At 40.2% G+C, this 20,833-nt stretch overlaps 1 protein-coding gene across 1 annotated transcript in view; it reads right to left on the reverse strand.

Moving 5' to 3' along the window:
* Positions 1-20,833, reverse strand: part of LOC146635826 (uncharacterized) — a 35,614-nt gene that overhangs the window by 14,105 nt on the left and 676 nt on the right. The window contains exons 2-21 of the mRNA XM_085349108.1: positions 12,257-14,727; positions 10,735-10,796; positions 10,390-10,428; positions 9,869-10,279; positions 9,445-9,668; positions 9,002-9,171; positions 8,661-8,795; positions 7,964-8,062; positions 6,994-7,861; positions 6,705-6,806; positions 6,570-6,604; positions 5,867-6,019; positions 5,558-5,686; positions 5,300-5,338; positions 3,259-3,384; positions 2,654-2,780; positions 1,739-1,909; positions 1,630-1,664; positions 1,230-1,394; positions 976-1,110 (exon numbers count right to left, since the gene is read on the reverse strand). Coding sequence (XP_085205234.1) covers positions 976-1,110; positions 1,230-1,394; positions 1,630-1,664; positions 1,739-1,909; positions 2,654-2,780; positions 3,259-3,384; positions 5,300-5,338; positions 5,558-5,686; positions 5,867-6,019; positions 6,570-6,604; positions 6,705-6,806; positions 6,994-7,861; positions 7,964-8,062; positions 8,661-8,795; positions 9,002-9,171; positions 9,445-9,668; positions 9,869-10,279; positions 10,390-10,428; positions 10,735-10,796; positions 12,257-14,446 — 5,415 coding nt within the window. The 5' untranslated portion in view covers positions 14,447-14,727. The remainder of the gene's footprint in view (positions 1-975; positions 1,111-1,229; positions 1,395-1,629; positions 1,665-1,738; positions 1,910-2,653; positions 2,781-3,258; positions 3,385-5,299; positions 5,339-5,557; positions 5,687-5,866; positions 6,020-6,569; positions 6,605-6,704; positions 6,807-6,993; positions 7,862-7,963; positions 8,063-8,660; positions 8,796-9,001; positions 9,172-9,444; positions 9,669-9,868; positions 10,280-10,389; positions 10,429-10,734; positions 10,797-12,256; positions 14,728-20,833) is intronic.

Genomic DNA, 20,833 nt, shown 5'->3' on the forward strand with positions numbered 1-20,833 from the left:
AAGAGTAGAAGATGAAAGCGGCTCACATCAATTACTTATCCTCTGTTTGTAAAATAACTATTGAATAACTCTCCTCCTGGTTAGAGTGTTTTTAATGTTTTATTGACCCCATTTGATAAGATAAAGATTGGACTCCACTGTAAGTGAGAAGTAACTCGATCCTGGTTTGCATCTTTGTGGCAAAGGATTCATACTTCAGGACAGTAACGACATAATATATAACCAAAGTTTTGCAGGAACTATTTGATGCTTTTTGAGTCTCAGTGACTTTCCGCAACAGTCGTCAGACCTCAATTCCTCTTAACATGTAGCTGTGGAGAGAGATCTCACAAAGGGCCTGAATAGCTAGCCCGCAAGGAACCTTGAGATGGGAAACGCTGAAGCTAGAAGGTTAGCAGCAACTGAAGTTTCAAAATAAGTGAGGGCATTGCTTAATAGTCAGTGAAACACTCCATAACCTATGTCTGGGTCTTTAACGTTTACACAGGACTGACTTCACAAGAAGCTCTGTGGAAACTTTAAAGTGGTGGTGGAATGACGTGGGCTGTCGTCTATGAACAGAAAAGTGGATAAAGTTCATGCAGCTTTTGTGCTGCTGTCGCAAAAAGGAAGGAACAAATACAGACAAAATAATAATAAATACTTGATATGAAATTCATGCATATTTTTAGTTTTTCCATTTCTTATTCAGATATTTATCAATAAGTGACTTATATGTATGTATATATTGTGCTATTTCTTACTTCTTGTATTATCTGTCTTTGTTACTGTTTGTACTGTAACCAACATAATTCCCCCTAGGGATCAATAAAGTATTCTGAGTCTCATTCTATTAATATTAGCCCAGAGAAGGATGATGCTGTGCTCACTCCTTAGAGGAGAAATCTTTTTTGATTGGGATCTGTATAGTTTGAGTGAAACAGGAGCATGCCCCTGATTTAACAGCCCCCGATTTTTCAGCTCCAATATTAATACCTCACTTGAACCAGGATGCACGTCTTGTAAAACAACGTGGATTTTGAGCATCCACTCTCCAACTGTAACTGGATCTTTGAGGTAATCTCTGGCGAAATCGCAGCACGCATCCCAGCTGTTAAAAAACACAAAGGCCTGGAGAGGAAGAAAGGGGAAAAAATGACGCAGAGGAAACATTCAATATTAATCATTAAATTGAATTAAATTTGCAAATGCAAATTTCTCTGTATCAGCCTGCTGGGTCTACTCCTCACCCTCCTCTGCAGTGATAAAACGATTATGTTGTAGTACAGAGTCTGAACAGTCTGATCAGGGAAGTAACGCCACACCAGCTTGGCGACATCCTCCTGTCTGTAGTTTCCTTCTGGCAAACCGGTCAACATGATCGTGGAGAACGTAGAACCTTGAGATTGGGCTTTCTACAAGACACAAGGTTCAAGAACCAAAGTTTATGTGAAGAGAAACTTTGCAGCACTTTTTAAAAAAATATATTACTATAACTGACCACATAGAGAAGACAAAATGAAACCAAGTTTAGCAGAAAAAGAGAAATGTGGCTTTTGAGGTCGGTATTTGGAAAAATGGATGCCTCTTGGTATTTACTCAAGGATTCCTGTTTAACACATGAAACCTTGGTTTATAAAATGCACTCACCTCAATGTCATCAGGTTCCCTGACAGTTAAATACTCTAGAAGTGTAAAACACACACAGTTAGTAACAGTCAACACTTTATATCTGGAGGTTAATTTTAGTTTCTCTCACCTGGGATTGTGAACCAAGGAGCGACAGTGGGGAACACAAAGGGACTAGTTGTCATTGTGATCCAATATGGTGAAGTGCTGCGTTGTGGGACGGTAATATCTTCTGTTGGGACAGCTGCCCCGTCAACAGCAACATCGCTGTCTGGCAAAGCTTTGTGTGGCAATCTTGGTGCTGCACAAGCAAAAATACGTTTTGTTTAATTTTTTGTGGGGGAAAGAAAAGGAAAAAGCACAACAGGTTTTTAATGTTTACAGTGATCCAGTAATTTCAATGTTTTGACTTTTATTTTAACTTTAAGCACCTTTACAGATACCCAAGGTATCATAGGCATCAGAAAAAAAATGATTAGAGAGTTAGATCAAATGCCAGTCTGAAAAAGTGGAGTTTAAGTAATGGCTCTGGTTCATGTGTCTAGGGCAGAGACAAGCAGAAGGGAATTGACCGCTGATGGAGCAAAGATTTCTGGAGGGGCCAGAAAAGAGGTCAGAGAGATAACGAGGCAAATGAGCATCAAAGGATTTGTGGGAAGGAGAATCACAGTGTTAGTGAATCAAAGTTGAAGGAATGTGTCACAATAATTTATTGTGGATGACGATAAAGCAGGAGTTTTTCTTCACTTTATCCACAGTCCAGGGGAGAACTGACAAATATATTCAAGAGAAAAATATATTCTTCTCGGATGAGAGGTGAAACGTCTTCAAGCAACTTAAAGAAGTCCAGACGCCTTTCTTTGCAAGCTCCTTTGACTACGATGACCTGGATGACTGAGAACCTTCACAGACATATATTCAAAAGTGTTTCACAAACAGAAAGCTAAAGAAAGGCCTTACCAGATGACCTTCCATTAACTTTACCTATCTTTAAAAAAAAAAAAAAAATCATATTTGTTTAAAATCCCATTTAAAACACACTTACGCAGTGAGGTACATCCACTGTGTGGTATTTCCAGCCTTGACAATTTGTGGCCGGTGGCCTGTTTTAGAAGGCTGTACCAAACACCAAGGCGATCAGCATCACGAAGAGACTCAAATTCGATAAACACCTGAAACACAAGAAAGAAAATTTATTCTGAACATTTTAATTTTATCTTCTAAATGTTAAAAATAAGTGCTAAGCACACGTGGAAAGAGTGAACTAAGCACAGCTTTATTGTGGAGTTCACTGGATTCAAAAGTCAGAAATCCTGGCTCAATGATGCACTGGAGCCGTGCTCAACGTGACCCCTGCACGAATGCTCTAATGTGATGAACACTAGTGCTTCACAGCAATCTGTCTTTACTATCTCTATAGTTTTGCGGTTGTGCTTTCCTCAAGATAAGTAGCATCCAAATCCAGACACATTATCTCTTTTTAAGGATGGATTTATGAGGGTTGGTGCATGTCATTTAGTTTGGTGTGTAAGCAGTTAATCTGTCAATTTTTCTGTATGGTTAAGAATACACTTACACAAGCACATATCTCATTCGGCCTTTCACAAACTTCTAACACATGCACTTGTTGGCATTTATGAGTGTTTATACCTTGTTGAGAAGAGGCAGGTAGTTTCTTATAAAATCCATTTTTTTCAAAGCTTCTCTGAGATCCCGGGACTCGCCTGGTGAGATGTTCCTGATGTAGATTGTTCGTGCTCCATTGTCAGTCACTTGCTGCTTCGAGAAAACCGGGTTAACGTGAAAAAAACAAAAAACCCACAAACACTATGACATTCGAAACATTCTCATACTACAGTTCCAAGATCAAGGTCATAAGTTTGCACTTATATTCACACAGCAGGTATGCACCCTGGCAGCTATCTTCTTTATTCAAATTTATAATTGCAGCTCGTGCTGTTTTTGATAACACTGGTTGAAAAAATATTTAAACCAATGTACACACAGTGCTGTGAAAAACGCATTTGGCGCCTTCCCAATTTTGTAGTTTTTTGCACACGTTTCAAATCATTAAACAAATGTTTAAAAAAAAAAACATACAAAATGCAGTTTTAAATTTTTATTCCAGGAAAAAAGTTCTCCAAACCTTTCCTAACCCTGTATGAATATCTGAAAAAACGGGTATGTCCCCATTTTTCAAGGTGTTTTGACTTGGATGTGAGTGCTTCCAGTTACGACTTTATACTCTGACTAGAGCTGGGCGATAGAACGATAACGATATGTATCGCGATATAACTTTTACTCGATAGAGAAATTAAGCTATCGCGATAGACCTCGCCGCTCTTGTCCTCTTAAAAAAAAAAAAAAAAAAGGTCAGCCAATCCAAATTAAGTAGCGCAGAGCCGAACCAATCACAGCCGCAGCGTCACGTCGCGTGACTTGTTACGTACAGCACAAGTGCCAAGCCGCACGTGTGTTTGTTTGGGAAGCAGCCAGCGGGTAATGGAGGAAATGAGTGTGCCGACTAGAAAAATCAACCGAGCGTGACCGAAGAGAAAACAGATGATGGTTCCAATGCCGGAGAGATTGTCGAACGGAAGAGCCATAGAAGTTCCGTAGTGTGAAGGTATTTCGGCTATTTCAAGTCTGACAAAAAACAGAGTAGCGTGCACTGTAAATTGTGCCGAAAGCAAGTCTGGAAATACAATGAACTGGTGCACGCGTCACACTGTGCGCCACGTTATTGTTTCGGTGAAATGAATTTCTACAATACTGTTACTGTTAATTCTACTCTCTGCAGTGTTTAAATGCTTACACATACACACAGTTACTGTCCGTCCACACATACGACTCGGTTCTGCTTCTATGCCCCAGCTTTGTTTACTTTTTCCCACCGAGGCTTCTAGACTTCTGATTGGCCAACATTTCGGCACGGTTAGGAATCTAGCGCCACCTGCTGCTTTGGCATGTTCATAGCAGCGTTTTCCTTCATTTCTGCCTTTATGTGTGGACGGGATTATTTTTTAAAACGGAAAATCTCAGTTTTCAAAAATACCCGTGTACGTGTGGATGTAGCCTCAGTCTCTGACTGGAAGCGCTAATTCGTCATTCGGCTTTTGTCAGATTAAAGTAACTGTTAAAACTGTTTGAAAAGCTCAGCTATACAACAAGGAGAGATTGAGAATTTCCTTTTAGTTCTCAGTTTATTTGATATTGACAAAAGTTAGTCAGTTTTGTCTGTTCTTCTGTAAAACAAACTAAGATTTATTTTTAGAATTAATATTTTGTTTCTAAATGGAATTGACAATTTAGTCTGTTTCATTTGTTCTATTTTGAAACTTAAACGCTTTAGCGGCTGCCTTTTGTGTAGTTTGCAATATTTGCCTTTATTTATCTGAAAAAGTCTCATGTTCCTTAAGTACATCTACCCTGTTGAACTTATTATGGGAAATAAATATTTAAATAAAAACAAGCTGCTGATTATTTCACATTTTACTTGTGAGCAACGGCAAATTTAAATCTTACAAATATAGTTATTTGGCTTATATCGTGATAGATATCGTTATCGCCTGAAATGAAAAAAACATATCGTGATATGAAAAAATCTCATATCGCCCAGCTCTAACTCTGACCAATAAATCTAAAGGTATTCTAGCGTAGTCTTTGTTCCTGAGATATGTGTGTTACTTACATAGCACAGCCGTTTCATCAGAGACTTATAAAACTCAAGCTGAAAGAAAAAAAAAAAAAAGTTAAAAATCATTACATCACTTTGGATTCTGTTTGATTTATTTCAGCTTAAAGATGTTTTTTTTCTACAAAAAGAAAATATTTTTAAAAATTTATAATCACACTTTAAAAAAAGAAGAAGCAGAAACCGATTATTTTCGAATAATTTTAAAAATATCTGTCACAACAGTAAAGTGCATTATCTACACACATTGCTTACCGGCGTCATTAAAATGTCGCCCTTCTCAACCTGCAGTCGAAGTTTAGACCCATTGAGAATAAAATCATGATTTTCTGATGCTAGCACGATGTTTTTAGCTGCCACTGCTGTCGGCATGAGGGCAAAAGCCTGAAGGAAAAACAAACCACCAAACACTGATTTCAACTGAATAATCATGAAGACAGGCACTCACAAAATATGTATTAACTAACTAAATGTTAGTTAGGTCGTCTTAGAAAAGACATTTAGAATCCCATTAAAATGAAGGTAATAATCCAGCCCAATGCAAATTCATGGCCTGGTGCTTACCATGCGCGCCTGTGGTATAACGTAGATCGTATCGTCGTAATATTCAAATCTGTGTCGAGTGAGCAGACCGGCGATGTCCTCCTCTGCGTAACAGCCATCGTGATACTCTGGCAGGTTGCTTATTAACAGCACCTTGTAATCAAGCGAAACAAGCTGTGCAAAAGAAAAGAAATTCAGAATCTGTTTACAATTGCAATTGAAGAAATTCCAGACAGAAATCTGAAAAATGCAAACATTAACTTATAAACTGTGCCTCACTTTGAGCACTGTCTACAACTATGAACACAATGAGGTACATCAGAATAAAATACCTATTACAAAATGTTTCTGATGGTAACTTTCTTTTTACTGTGCATATAATTTGCATATAATTTGAACATTTTAAACTAGCTTTTTAATAAAGGAGTTTTAGTATGTGTTAGTATATGAGATAATTGTTTTATTACAATACTAAATTGGTAATCAAGAATCGTGCAATTCTATTAAGTGTCTATACTGACTACAAAATCTCTGTTATTGCGACATCCCTACTGAATTTTTAACATTTTTCTACATTTACACCTACTTGAGTGTCACCTGACAATGAGATATAACCCAACTATAAACTTTTAAAACAAATTGAACTATTTCAGATCAAAACTTAACCACTTTGACAAAGCATGTTTTTCTTACAGGTATAATTTAAGTGTTTTTTTAATGTTACCTTTGAATGGGGAAGTCTGACTGTCTTGAGACAACCTGTAAAGTGCAGAGCAAAAGAAAAACAGAAAATAATTATAAAATAGAAAATATCTTCACATTGAGAAATCTTTCATACAGATCTTTCGGGATTTCTTACGGATTCTTTCTGGACGCAGTTGCTCTTGTATCCGTTCCCCAAATGTTGGGTGGGTAGGAGCGACCGGCTGATCCTTTGAGATCTTCTTTGCAGTCACAGAGACTTAGAATAAAGGAAATGTAGTTAAGTTAAATAGTGGTAGTTTAGATAGGATGCAAATTACCCAGCTGATTTAAATAAAAATCTGAAAACTGTTCTCGTCAAGAAGCACAGTCTTTAGCTTTTGATTCCGTCCAACATCCTGCTGTCAAAGATACTCCACACTTGAAGGTGTTTTCTGTCCACTTACCTTTGTCCTTTGTAACCGTTTCTACACTTTCAACTCTTTGCTTTGCCTCCACAGAAATCTCAGGTGATTTTCCTGCAGTCTGCTGTTGTGTTTCTTCTTGTAGAGCAGAATCTGAGCTCTGCTCGGTCTGTTCTGAAGCTTTGAGTGAATCTTCTGGACTTTTGATGACAGTTTGTGGTTTCTGAGGTGGATCAGTGGGTTTTGGTGACGATATATTTGGCTTGGTCTCAGCTGCACTAGTTGGTAGTTGATTCTCACTCGATATAGTTGGTAACGTCTGATTATCTTTGCCGTCAGTAGAAGTTTCAACTTCTGTGTGGTCCTCCCTTTCAGAAGCTGATGCTTTTCGTGCTTCACCTTTAGGCCCCATCGCAGATTCATGAATCTTTGTTTCAGGTTTCTTGTGTTTTGTCTCTACATCAGGCTTATCCTCTGACGTTGTTGATTTAGAAGGATCCACTTTTTCTTTTTTCAGAGTTCCTGCTGTTTTAGATTTCTGCGTCGTTGAGGCCGTTTCTCCTTTGGAAGTCAAGACTTTTGGCTCACCATCAACTGCAGCACCTTTAATTGGTTCAACAGCCTTCATAGCATTGGCTGTATTTTTAGGTGCCATCACAGCTTTTTTAGCACCGGTTTGAGACCCTTTGGGTTTACGTTTTCCTTTCAAATCACTGGTGTTAGGCTGCTTTTCAGGACTCTTCGTAGATTTACTCTTAGATTTTTCGAGGCTTGAAGCTGCTTCTTCAGCCTTATCACCAGTTTTTACAGTTTTAGCTTTTTGCTCAGCTGAGATGTTTTTCGCTTTGGAAACAGAGACTTTTGCTGTAGTTTCCAGTTTAGTTTTTGTGGTTTTCTTGGATGCAATTTCCTGTAAACAAAGATAATTTTGGATTAATCAGATTACTGATCATTTTGCCACAGAAGAGCAGTGATGTTAATATTTGTATTTCTCAAGGGAAAACAAAGTTACCTTTTCATTAACAACACTGACAGTTACTTCTTTTATGTCAAAGTTCTTTAAGCTCTTCAGTTTCTCAGCATCTTCCTGTTTCTCGAAACACACAACTGCCTGGGTGTGCACAAACACACACACACATTAATTTGGATTACTACCAAAACTTTTACATTACTACATTCACACTAAAAATCATATATGAGCACTTGTCAGTAGCTTACAAGTATTTGATGACAAGTTTGAGTTTTCCAAGCAAACTACAAGCAACGGTGGCAACTTGCAAGCAACCAATGTGATTCCAAGGATGTTTTTAGTGCAATGTGTATATATAGATTAAAAAAATGCATAATGCAAAGCAGCAAAATAAAAACAAAATACATTGTGTATGCTTTCATAGGATTAGACTTGAGCAGAAACTTTCTGACATTGCGATGTCTATATAAAAGCTCAGTATAATCCAAAGTAGCCATGAATGTGAGGGCTGCAAGACCACAGAAGAAAAGTAAGGATAACCAACTGACTTTAAACCGCATGATGAATGCATGACTACAACTAATGAATGGACAGTACATTTATAGAGAATTGTAGCTACGGTGCATAAATATCTATCTTAGATTGCAGAAGCAAACCAGGAGACACATTTTCTCTAGATTCACAAGCAGGTCAATGAACTCATCCATCTATAACAGTGAGCAAATTTCAGTGTACATACCTGTAATCTTGACCTAAACAAAACAACTGACTTGGTTTTTCCAAATTTCTCCACAGCAGAAATCACTTCACTGTGAGAGAGACTACTGACAATCCCTTGTAGCCTCACCATGGTTGGAGGGGAAGATTTAGCAGCCTGTGGAAACACAGCGAAGAAAAATATGAACAAACCAAATGCAGATTTCATCATGACAATTTGACTCAAAGTTTGTGCTTGTATAAATTTGTGTTGAAGGATTTAATCTTGGTTTTGTGGCATCAACAATCACGTCACTGTCACTGACCACATTATAAATTGTCCAAAACTGTCCATTCATGAAAAAAGGCATCATGTGAAGTCACCTTGGTCTTCTCTGTGCTAGGCCTCCCTTTAACTGATTCTGGAGATGCAGAACGTGAGGACGATGATGTTGATGGGGACGACTTCATCTTGGCTAGCTCAGCCAGCAGGGCAGGAGCCAAAGTTTTGACGACAGTCTCCAGGTCAGACTGTTTTGATAAGGACTGGAGAGCTAAAAGACCACAGGTACAAAAGAGATTCGCACATTGGTGGGTCCCAAGTCTCAAAAATCATCTATTGCTTCTGAAAGTTTTATAATCGTAGAAAAAACTATACTGACATTTTCTGGTGGTACTGGTCTTTATTTATAATTTGCATTAGTAAAGTTAATGTTGTGTGTGTGTGTGTGTGTGTGTGTGTGTGGGGGGGGGGGGGGGGGGCAACTTTGATCTTAGAAAAACCTAATGAGTACATACCAAAAAATACCATGAAGCAATTTTCAAACCTGATGTTTCCAGCAGTTTCTTTGCCAAGATCTTCGAGCTGCTCAACTTTCGCATAGGAGATGACCTCTCTGTCGACGATCGCCTCTCCCAGCTTCTCCTTGGTGATGAACGTTTCTCATCTCTTCTTCTCGGCGAGGATCGTCTCTCGCGTCCCCTTGAGCGTGATCGATATCGTGAAGAGGAAGGACGGTCATACCATGAGGAGTCAGAATGAGACCGGGACCTGAAAAAAGTATGGATCAAAGAACTTAATGACTCATAAACATCTCAAAGCACACATCCAGCATGGATACAAAAGGTAAATAGTCCACCAATTAAGTGTTTTTAAATTTACATTATTAAATAAATTACTTTTCGCCTTCTCCACTTGAGAGCTAAATCTTTTTGATTGATCCTAGTTCTCAAAATGTATGTTGGACAGACCTGCGATTACGTCTGGAGCTGTAGGGAGATCGTGATCGGCTTCTGTGTCTCTGCCTTCGGGGGCTACGTGATCGAGAACGGGAATGACTAATTCGTCTGTCCCTCCTACGCTCCAAGTCACGGCGGCGACGTGGACTGCCGGAGCGGGAACGGCTACTTCGTCTGTCCCTGCTACGCTCCGAGTCATTATGGCTGCGGGAGCGGGAACGGCTACTTCGTCTATTTCTTCTTCGCAACGAGTCACGATGAGTGCGGGGGCTGCGAGAGCGGGAACGGCTACTTTGCCTGTCCCTGCTACGCTCCGAGTCACGATGGCTCCGGGGGCTGCAGGAACGGGAACGACTCTCATGTCTGGTTTTCTTCTGGGAAGTCTCAGCAGAAGTTGAGGGAGAGGGCTTGGCACCTGATGCACTAACAATTGCATATAAAAAGAAAGGCACATGTTAAATCAAAGAAAATGAAAGCCTCCAATGCTGGCATGTTTTTTTATTCGCCAAATGACTTGAAATGAAGATAATTACCCTAGCAGTGATGCAATTTCACCGTTCCATTCTGGGTATCTGTGGAAAAACACAGATACATTTTTGTCAGATGTTGCAAGATAGAATGTCCTTAAAAATATATTATTGTTCATTAATCCAGAAACTCAGAAATGTATTCAGCCTTTCAACAATTTAGGTTAGGGAAAATGGCTCATGGTAAATGCTGCAAATCATTAAGGTGCTTTAAATTAAAAAAATACAAATGAACAGTTCTTAGGGAGCTATCCTAGCATTACAACCCTGGCATCATTTTGGCACACCCATGGTTGTGCTGCCCCAAAGATATCGGTTCATAATCACGAAGTACAGAGAAGAAAGATTGACCGCTTTCGCAGAAGTTTGCAGTTCTCGATGTGAAGGCTGGTATTCTGGTGGGAGACCCAATCCTAGTGGTCACAACAAAAAACAAACATTTAGACAAGGTTTATTATTATCAGGAGCAACGTTTGTCATTGACATCACTTGCTGATAAAAGGTCACTAAACTTTGCAGTGGCCTTAAAAAAAATTCTTAAAATATTAACAGTTAGTCCTTCACTGAACGCAGAAGCATTATAACATTAGCCAGGAGTTTGGATTGTATTTAAACCTTCATAGGCCAAAAACCAGGAACAAATAAGCGTGACACATTATACCTTTCCTGGGATAAAATTTTAAAAGTGAAATTATTTAGTATATATAGAAAACACAAGTCAAACATCTGATTACAAACAACCAAAACAAAAGGTCAATTAGGCTCTGGATTCTGGACTCTCAGGCTCTTCTTATGGCATCAAACTTTCCCGAAGCTCCAAGAAGGTCGTCTCAGGAGAGGCCAAGTTTGGATTAGGACAAAATGCACCACCTATGACAATCACAGTTGGAGTAGCGACAGGAAGATGACGTTGAAATAGACCAGAAGAGGAAGGTGCTGTTTCTTTGACGAGGAGCTCAAATGTGAAATTTGGTGCAGCGAAGGAAGGCCGATCCATAAAGAGAGATTCAACAACAAATCAAATCAAATCTGGTGCTTGTGTAGCTCATGACTGGGCGCAGCGGGTGCTTATGTTTGTGGTAGTAAATGATGTTGCCTTTTGGGACACAGAAACACTAACTTAAAAAGAAAGTATGAGTAAAAAAAAAAAAGAAAAAGAAGCGAGTATTACACAAAAACAAGGTGCCTACTAATGTGAAATAAAGGACAAAACACACTATTCTTAACTCTAATGACAAAAGACAAAAAGGGGAACTTTCACATTCAGCAACAGTTCCAGAAAAAGCAAAGCTGAATGTGCACTGTGGAACAGCAGCCCAAGAACAGAGACAAATGAAAAAACAGCCGTCTTCCAACATTTTCTGATGCACAGGCTCTTCAGGTTTGCAGGTTTCTCCTCATCACGTCATCTGAGGCCTTGGTTCCATTGTTAGCAAAAGCCTTGAATGTCTTCGCATCAGTTTATGTCAATTTAAAAGAGATTAAATCTATCAATTGCAAGTACAGACCACTGAAGATTCTGAAGGTCTCTTATTAGTAGTGTTTTTCAATTACAATATCTGATAGACATATAGTTAAGTTTAGTCTGCACTGTAATCCTTCAGAAATTCTGGTACAGAATACTGAATTGCAGAAATATGTGAAAAATTTGTCCAAATGTTTGTATTCCAAGTTGGTAGTCTTCCTACAGTCATCATTATGCAGGAATAGTGTATAAAACAAACCAAATAGACTTTAAAGTAGCATACATGAAGTTTTTCCCAAACCACAATCCTATAATGGGATCCAAAATCAAATCAAAAACAAAAAACATTGCATGTCAAATAAATAAAAACCGACAGAAAGCAAAAACATCGAACAATCTTCCACTTACCTTCATCAGAGTACATTCCTTGTTACATAGAGAGCAGGTATGAGGAAAGACCCTAGGTGAAGCGGCAGTGTAGTCTTGCATCTGGGCCAGCACTGGGATATTCCCTGTCACTTCTACCTTTGCTGGAAGCTGCTTGGTGGAAGCGGGCTGCGGTATATGAATGAAATTCATGAGGTTCTGCATTAGGGGAGAGAGACCCGGAGGAACGGGCATCATGAGCCCTGGCATGAGGGACGGCTGTGGAACTGGCTTTGCAGCCGAAAAAACTTGAGACTGCAAAGCTTGTCCCATATGCACAGCTGGCTGATTCTGCATCTGCTGCAACCCAATCGGCAGGTTAGGTACCTGGGCCATCTGCTGCTGCTGCTTCAGTTGCTGCTGTTGTATCTGCTGCTTCAGTTGTTGCTGCTGCTGCTGCTTCAGTTGTTGCTGCTGCTGCTGCTGCTTCAGTTGTTGCTGTTGCTGCTTCAGTTGTTGCTGTTGTGTCTGCTGCTGCGTCTGCTTCAGTTGTTGCTGTTGCGTCTGCTTCAGTTGTTGCTGTTGCGTCTGCTTCAGTTGTTGCTGTTGCGTCTGCTGCTGCTTCAGTTGTTGCATCTGCTTCAGTTGTTGCTGTTGCGTCTGCTGCTGCTTCAGTTGTTGCGTCTGCTGCTGCTGCTTTGGTGGTGGTTGTTGCATTGTCTGTTTCACCTGTTGCTGTTGTACCTGCTTCTGCTGCATTTGCTGTTTGTTCATCTGCTCAGAAACATTTGATACTTGCCCGTGAGTCTTACTCTTTTCTTTGATGTGACTGTCGCTGCTGCTGCTGCCAATGAGTACAAGGCCAGGTCGGCTTGGATGCACACTACGAACTATATTAGGAGTTAGTTGGCTTTTTGATGCTGAATGGCGATCTGGCTCTGGATTTTTCAACGGAAGGGCTTTAGTGACTTCTGCTTTAAGAGGTCTTATGTCTGTGTCTGTCTTTGGCAGAGAGAAACCTTTGAAGATTTCTTGAGATGACTGGTTCGGTTGGGTGTGCAGTTGTTGAGCTGGATCGCTGCTTCGCATTGAGCCATGACTGGTAAAAGAGCTGCCTTGATCACGGGAAGAAACCAAGGTGCTGTTTTTCACCTCTGTCATACTTTTTTGCAGTGGTTCTCGACTGTGACCGCTACTATCATAGGAGCCCATCAGCAGCGTACCTCCACTTCCACCACTACTAGCTCCACTGCTGCTCCTTCCAATTTCATCCCCAAAGCTCCCAGTATATTTTCCAGTATGTCCATAATCAATCACTTTACTTGGTTGGACAATAGGTGACAATTCATCCTGACGCATCCCTTCCCCTCTTGAAGTACTCAACCTTTCCCTTCCACTCATACTTGTGGTGGAATGAGGATCATAGTAGGATTTTGATGGATCTGCTGTTGCAGATCTCTTTGCCTTTTCCATGCGGATTTGTCGTAAGATAAAAGGCAGGTTGTCAGGAGTCATCTGATCTTCGGGATATGAGATCAGATGTTCCAGGTCCTCTTTTTCAAGTCCAAACTGCATAAGGATGTTCACAGCTGTTTCTGAAGTGTACTTGGGACGAGTAGACTCTGCAGAACCCACAGGTTTGCCTGGCACTGGGTAGTCATAATCACCTAAGCCTGGAATGGATTGCACATTGCGCTCTCTTTCATTCGAGGCATTAAACCTACCGTCACCAGTGCTTAGATAGCTCAATGAAGCAGATGATGAACAGTATTTAGACGAATCATCCTCAGTTTTCCGTTTGTAGCTTGGCAACCAGTCCATGGAGCTAGTGCTACTTGCAACATCAGGAGGTCTTTGAGAGTTTGAGGACAACATGTAGGAAGTCACATCTTTGCCTGAAGAATCATACTCATGTCTTTGAGTAAAATGACTGCTCTTGTCTACAGGCTGATTTCTCACCTCCTCTCTGGCTCTGCTTATATGCATGTCTATGGACCTCTTTATGTCCTCTTCCATTGAAGTCTTACTCCCTTCTGGCCTGTAGCTCATTATTCCCCCAGATTTTGCAGGAGTCGCAGATGAAACTCCAGAAGAGCTAAAGCTGGACCCAGGCCCAAGATGAGGAGATGTCTTATGAGAGTCTCTCTCTGCCTGCATACTGGACTGTCCATAGCGCCCCTGGGCTGAACTTTGATTCCCAGAGGCATAGGGGTTATATGAGGGATGGGACATGGTGTTAGCAACCTTCAGAAGGTTTAGTAGACTGATGGCTGCAGCTGTCGGGCAGGGGGGTGTTGTGGGTATAAATGGGGCAGGTGTGTTGGTTCGACCATCAACAGCAATAGCGTTATTTATCTGTGTCAACGCAAGGTGGGTTTTCAGCTGAGCCAGCCGCAAGCATGCAGCTTGCTGTCCGATCAGTAAAAAGCTCCCTGGGAGCCCACCCAGTAGGGGGCTCTGTTGGGGCCCTGGTGCAGGAGAAGGGGCGTAACGCTTCAATGACAATGGAAAAGCTGGAAAGTTAAAAATAAAGAAAACAAAGAATAAAGGTTAATCAGTTGTACTGGGCCTCAGAATCTTGGAAAGATGAAATCCATCGTCCGGGAGGCCTTTTCTTAATTTGCAGACTCTGCTTCCCGAAGATCATTCATTCATACGGATTCATTCTGTTAGTATCATCTTCAGGTCTTCACTAGTAAGAAGGAAAGGTGGAAACAAAAGCATCAAAAACAGAGAAACAGAGAAAACATGAGATTTAAACAATAGAGACACAGGAGACAACAACAACAAAATAGAAAGGAGGTGTTAATCTTAGAAGAATAAGGTTAATAGATCTTCCAAAGCAGCTTATCTTATCCTCCTCTATCTTTTGCATGTCCCTGATCTGTGGATAGAGACACAGAACATACACGCTAGTCGTCCAACATCTAGATGTTTCTAACAAGACCCATGATTAGTACCCATTAAGGTCGAACTAACATATGCACACAAATTTTGCTACACGGGTGTGGTTTTTTATTATGACGATCTCCAAGTCCAGTCCACAAGTTGCAGTGCTGTGCTGGGTAGGCAGCATTCAGAAGAGAGACGACGTATGGCTTGGAAAGTTGGTGAAGGAAGCTGGATCTGCTGTTGACTTTCTGGTAATGACAGCACACAGATGGACCTCAACCGGTGCAAACTGCCATTGTCATGAACACATCCTCCTACCCCCTAAACATGATCGCAATAAACCAAAGGAGCATGCTCAGTGGCAGGTTGGTGGCATAGAGCAGCTTATGATGATCTTCTGTCTCCTCAGAGGACACGATTAGACTCCTCCGCTCATCTTGAATTACAGCAGATAAGGGACTCAAGTTGAGTACCATAATTGATGCTCTGTTGTCTGCTTGCACTTAATTTAACTGGTTATATAAGCTCTCTGCACTTTCAGTGACTTTAGTGTCACTGTAAAATCATTTTGCACCGTGGAATAATTTAATTAATCCGTACACTATCTGCACAGACCGTGTACCTGATCATTATGCAAGTACTTTTTACAAACTTTTCACATATGCAACAGGCTATGTTCCGAGAAGTGCAGTAAAAGCGTCCCAACAATTCTTACATTAAACAACAGCAACAGTAAGAGAAAGCATTGTCACGAATGAAAACCAATGACGATTTTCTGAAAACCTTTGCAAACCTCAAAAGAAAATTAGTTTGTAAAACTGCAGCTACAAACTACTGAACGTTTGCTGTTTGCTCCCTTTGTGCTATGATGGCTCTCTAATTTTAGGGACAAACTGTTATCCAGTGCAAAACTGGACTGGTGCATGTCTTCTATATAGATCCTTGCTACCAAAGTCATCAATGATGACATCAATGATGACATCAATGCCAAAATAAGAGACAATGACAATATTTGGAGGCCAAAAGTGAACACAACAGATTTCCCTCAATGTTACTGTTTTTTTTTTTTTTGTTTGTTTGTTTGTTTGTTTGTATGTTTTGGGGGGGGGGGGGGGGGGGGGCGGTTGTATTGCTTGTGTTAGCTAGGTTATGCTTAAAAGTAATTTAAGAGAAAGTGAATTGCATAGATACACACACCTACCAGATGTAAAGAAGAATAACGCAATAGGAGAAAAGAATGAAATAAATGTTTAAAAAAAACATAGATCCTTAAGTGGTAATATAGAACAACACAACTAACCAACAGCTCAGCTGTACACAACATGATTAGTTGTTAATGACATTAGGGCTGCACAATATTAGGAAAACCTGCGATGTGCGATAACTATGATCAATACTGCGATAACGATATGACTTGCGATAAAATAAATATAAAAAAAACAAATACATAGTTTCCGTTTTACTGCAAGTTTTATTTAAATAAAGCTGCTGTATTAGCAGTGTAACAACAAAGTGCACTTTAACATTGAAACATTGCCCCCATAAAAAGATTTCTGAGGCTTGAATTCTGAAAGACATCCTTCCTGGTCTCTAGAATTAGTTTTAAATACATAACTTAAATTATACTGCAAATTATCTCAATGCAGTTGTTCATCATTTTACCACTCACCAAGTAGTTATGATGTAAGTCAAAACTGGAGAGGAAACTTTACTGTAGTGCTTGCGTAGTTTTCCGCTTGGCTCAGTTCAAACATGACGGTCTTGCGACATGTTTCGTACATTTGTGGAATGGCGACATGTGAAAAGTAGTTTCGTGAGGGGATGCGGTATCTCCGGTCCACTTTATGTATCAGACTGGTGAAGCACTCTCTGCTAACTGTATTTATAGGCATCATGTCTTTGTCAAAAAATGTGTAATGGCCTCTGTTATTTCTTTGTAGCGCTTTGACGTTTTCTCATAAGGAGTCCCACTTGAAAAACTCTAATACAGAGACGGCTGTTGGACTGCGGTGCTCTTTGTCTTAACATTAGCAACCTTTGTTTGGCTAGCCCTGTCTTTCTGGAACTCTTCAAACAGTTCTCTGTGGTTGTATTGAAGATGATGGTTCAGAGTAGTCATGTTTCCTCTGGTGGTTGCCACGAGTGTTCGGCAAGTTTTGCAGAGTACCTGTGTTTGGAGAACGTCGTCTTTATCAAATCCAAAGTACCTCCAAATAAGCGAGGTACTATTTTTTTTTTTTAGGCACGAGGGGTTTCTTTGATTGGTAAATTCTTTAAAGCACGTGTGTAAACATTTTAAGGTACCCAATTATCGCAGTTTACGTCGTCTTTTGCGATGGGCCCATCGCGCAGGCTGATATCGCGATGACAATAAATTTTCAATTTATTGTGCAGGCCTTAATGACATCTGTAGTTTTAGTCAGCCTACCCTACATTGCAGCCGTCTTTACACTGCCTTTAAGTAAGCACCTGCAGCAGTGGAAAAGTGATTTTTGCTCACTGCACATGCGTGGGAGCAGGTTAATGACAGGGGATCTTTTCCATAGTCTGAGCGTCCAACTGTCTTAATGTCTAATTACAGCTGGGCGATAGAACGATAACGATATGTATCGCGATATACCTTTTACTCGATAGAGAAATTAAACTATTGCGATAGACCTCGCCGCTCTTGTCCTCTTAAAAAAAAAAAAAAAAAAAAAAAAAAAGGGTCAGCCAATCCAAATTAAGTAGCGCAGAGCCGAACCAATCACAGCCGCAGCGTCACGTCACGTGACTTGTTACGTATAGCACAAGTGCCAAGCCGCACATGTGTATTTGTTTGGGAAGCAGCCAGCCACCGTACCGCCCGGGTAATGGAGGAAATGAGTGTGCCGACTAGAAAAATCAACCGAGCGTGACCGAAGAGAAAACAGATGATGGTTCCAATGCCGGAGAGATTGTCGAACAGAAGAGCCATAGAAGTTCCGTAGTGTGAAGGTATTTCGGCTATTTCAAGTCTGACAAAAAACAGAGTAGCGTGCACTGTAAATTGTGCCGAAAGCAAGTCTGGAAATACAATGAACTGGTGCATGCGTCACACTGTGCGCCACGTTATTGTTTCGGTTAAATGAATTTCTACACTACTGTTAATTCTACTCTCTGCAGTGTTTAAATGCTTACATATACACACAGTTACTGTCTCTCCACACATACGACTTGGTTCTGCTTCTATGCCCCAGCTTTGTTTACTTTTTCCCACCGAGGCTTCTAGACTTCTGATTGGCCAACATTTCTGCACGGTTAGGAATCTAGCTCCACCTGCTGCTTTGGCATGTTCATAGCAGCGTTTTCCTTCATTTCTGCCTTTATGTGTGGACGGGATCATTTTTTAAAATGAAAACGGAAAATCTCCGTTTTCAAAAATACCCGTGTACGTGTGGACGTAGCCTCAGTCTCTGACTGGAAGCGCTAATTCGTCATTCGGCTTTTGTCAGACTAAAGTAACTGTTAAAACTGTTTGAAAAGCTAAGCTATACAACAAGGAGAGATTGAGAATTTCCTTTTAGTTCTCAGTTTATTTGATATTGACAAAAGTTAGTCAGTTTTGTCTGTTCTTCTGTAAAACAAACTAAGATTTATTTTTAGAATTAATATTTTGTTTCTAAGTGGAATTGACAATTTAGTTTGTTTCGTTTGTTCTCTTTTGAAACTTAAACGATTTAGCGGCTGCCTTTTGTGTAGTTTGCAATATTTGCCTTTATTTATCTGAAAAAGTCTCATGTTCCTTAAGTACATCTATCCTGTTGAACTTATTATGGGAAATAAATATTTAAATAAAAACAAGCTGCTGATTATTTCACATTTTACTTGTGAGCAACGGCACATTTAAATTTTACAAATATAGTTATTTGGCTTATATCGTGATAGATATCGTTATCGCCTGAAATGAAAAAAACATATCGTGATATGAAAAAATCTTATATCGCCCAGCTCTATGTCTAATGCCAGGCCACTGATAACCAATACCATCACGTCTGGGATGAGTCTTAAGAGCGGGGTTAACGTCAGGGCTCGCAAAATCGCTAGCCCGACGTCCCGGGGCTAGCGATTTTTCCAGTCGGGCTACCAAAATCTATCTCTGCCCTGCCCGTCGGGCTATTGTAGGAAGGAAAAATATATGTCAATGCTTTTGCATTCTTTCGGAAATGTAGCTGGGTAATTATGTCATTGGCATCAGTGAGCCAGAATTTGCGCTTGTTTTTTGCTTTCACTTTGCAATCGTGCGAACTATGTATGGAGAGCGACAGTACTGATTGGTGAGTGACAATCATTTGCGCACCAATTCCTCTGACATCGTCTTATCAGTCGTTAGCCTACTATGCAAACATGATAAGTGAAATCTCCCGCAGCAAGCTTAAACATGTGATAGGTTGATCGCGCAGAGAATCGCTCAGCGTTATGTGAGCGCGTGTGTAAAAGCAGCAGGATATATATTTTAGTTTTGCTGAGCCAAATAAGACAGGTCAGGGTGAAGAAGTGACAGCCAAAGAAAAGCTTACCACAAAACGGAAAAGTTATGGCAAATCAGACTATAAGGCAAAAAGAAAGTGCAGCTTTATGGTTTCATGGACAAAATAATTTCTGTGGCTGCAATATGACGAGCTAAATAACCAGGGGTGCACATAAGTGGTCCGCAGGTGCGCATTTGCTGTCAAAATAAAAAACGCACACAAGATAAGAAGTTGCAACGCGTGTTTGCGCACATAGGATTTTCTGGAGGAGGACAGACATTTGTTTAGAACTCTTAAAGATGTCAAGAAGCTCCTTTAAGAAATTACTGTGATGTTCCTCCACCTCCAAAGAAATGTCAGGAGTCCGAACCACAAAAGAAGCACGTATTCTCAGAAAAGTGGTTGCAGGAGGTGAGCTGGCTTCAAACAAATGATGAACGCACAGAGATGTGGTGCAGAATGTACTGTGAAAATCCCACTCTAGCGGACAAAAACACTGCCTTTTATATGGACGCAAACGCGCGTTGCAACTTCTTATCTGGTGCGCGTCTTTTATTTTGACAGTGAATGTGCACATGCGGACCACTTATGTGCACCCGTGTAAATAACATAATGTTCTGCCGGGTGTGTTGTTGGTTTTCTCTCGATTTCTGAGTCGACAAGCGCCTTTGTTACTGGGACCAGTAATTTTAAGAAAGGCCCCCATTAGAACCCATGAGAAATGCATTATTGCTCAGTCTGCAATATCTTTCCCAGAACAAACACCAATTGCAAATAACATACTAAAAATAAACCTGAAAAATCTCTTTAGAACAGCGTACTATGTTGCAAAGAGTGAACTACCACTGGCAAAATTTAGCAGTCTTTGCAAACTTTAAAAAAAAGCAAATGTCCTCGATCTTGGTTCCACTTGCCTCTTACCTGTGATTTCAGTGGAAATTTCAAATTCAGGATCTGACACAGACTGATTGATGTTCTACACAGTTCTTACAAGTTTATAGAAATTTCTGTTCAATTAGAACCAAGTAATTGAGTTGATGATTGTAATTTTTATACAATGTTGTAATTTGTGTTTCAACAATTTTTTGATTGTTTTGGTTCCGTTACAATATTATACATTAAAGTATAATATTGTAAAGGAAACAAAAAATGAAACAAAACATCAATCAAAAAATTGCTCGCTTTTTTATTCGGGCTACTTAAATTTATTTTGGGCTACCAAAAACTGAGGAGTCCC

This window comes from Diplotaxodon limnothrissa, linkage group LG3, assembly GCF_057381915.1.
Source record: "Diplotaxodon limnothrissa isolate DT_005_m linkage group LG3, D_limnothrissa_male_GT1.1, whole genome shotgun sequence".
Lineage (NCBI taxonomy): Eukaryota > Metazoa > Chordata > Actinopteri > Cichliformes > Cichlidae > Diplotaxodon > Diplotaxodon limnothrissa.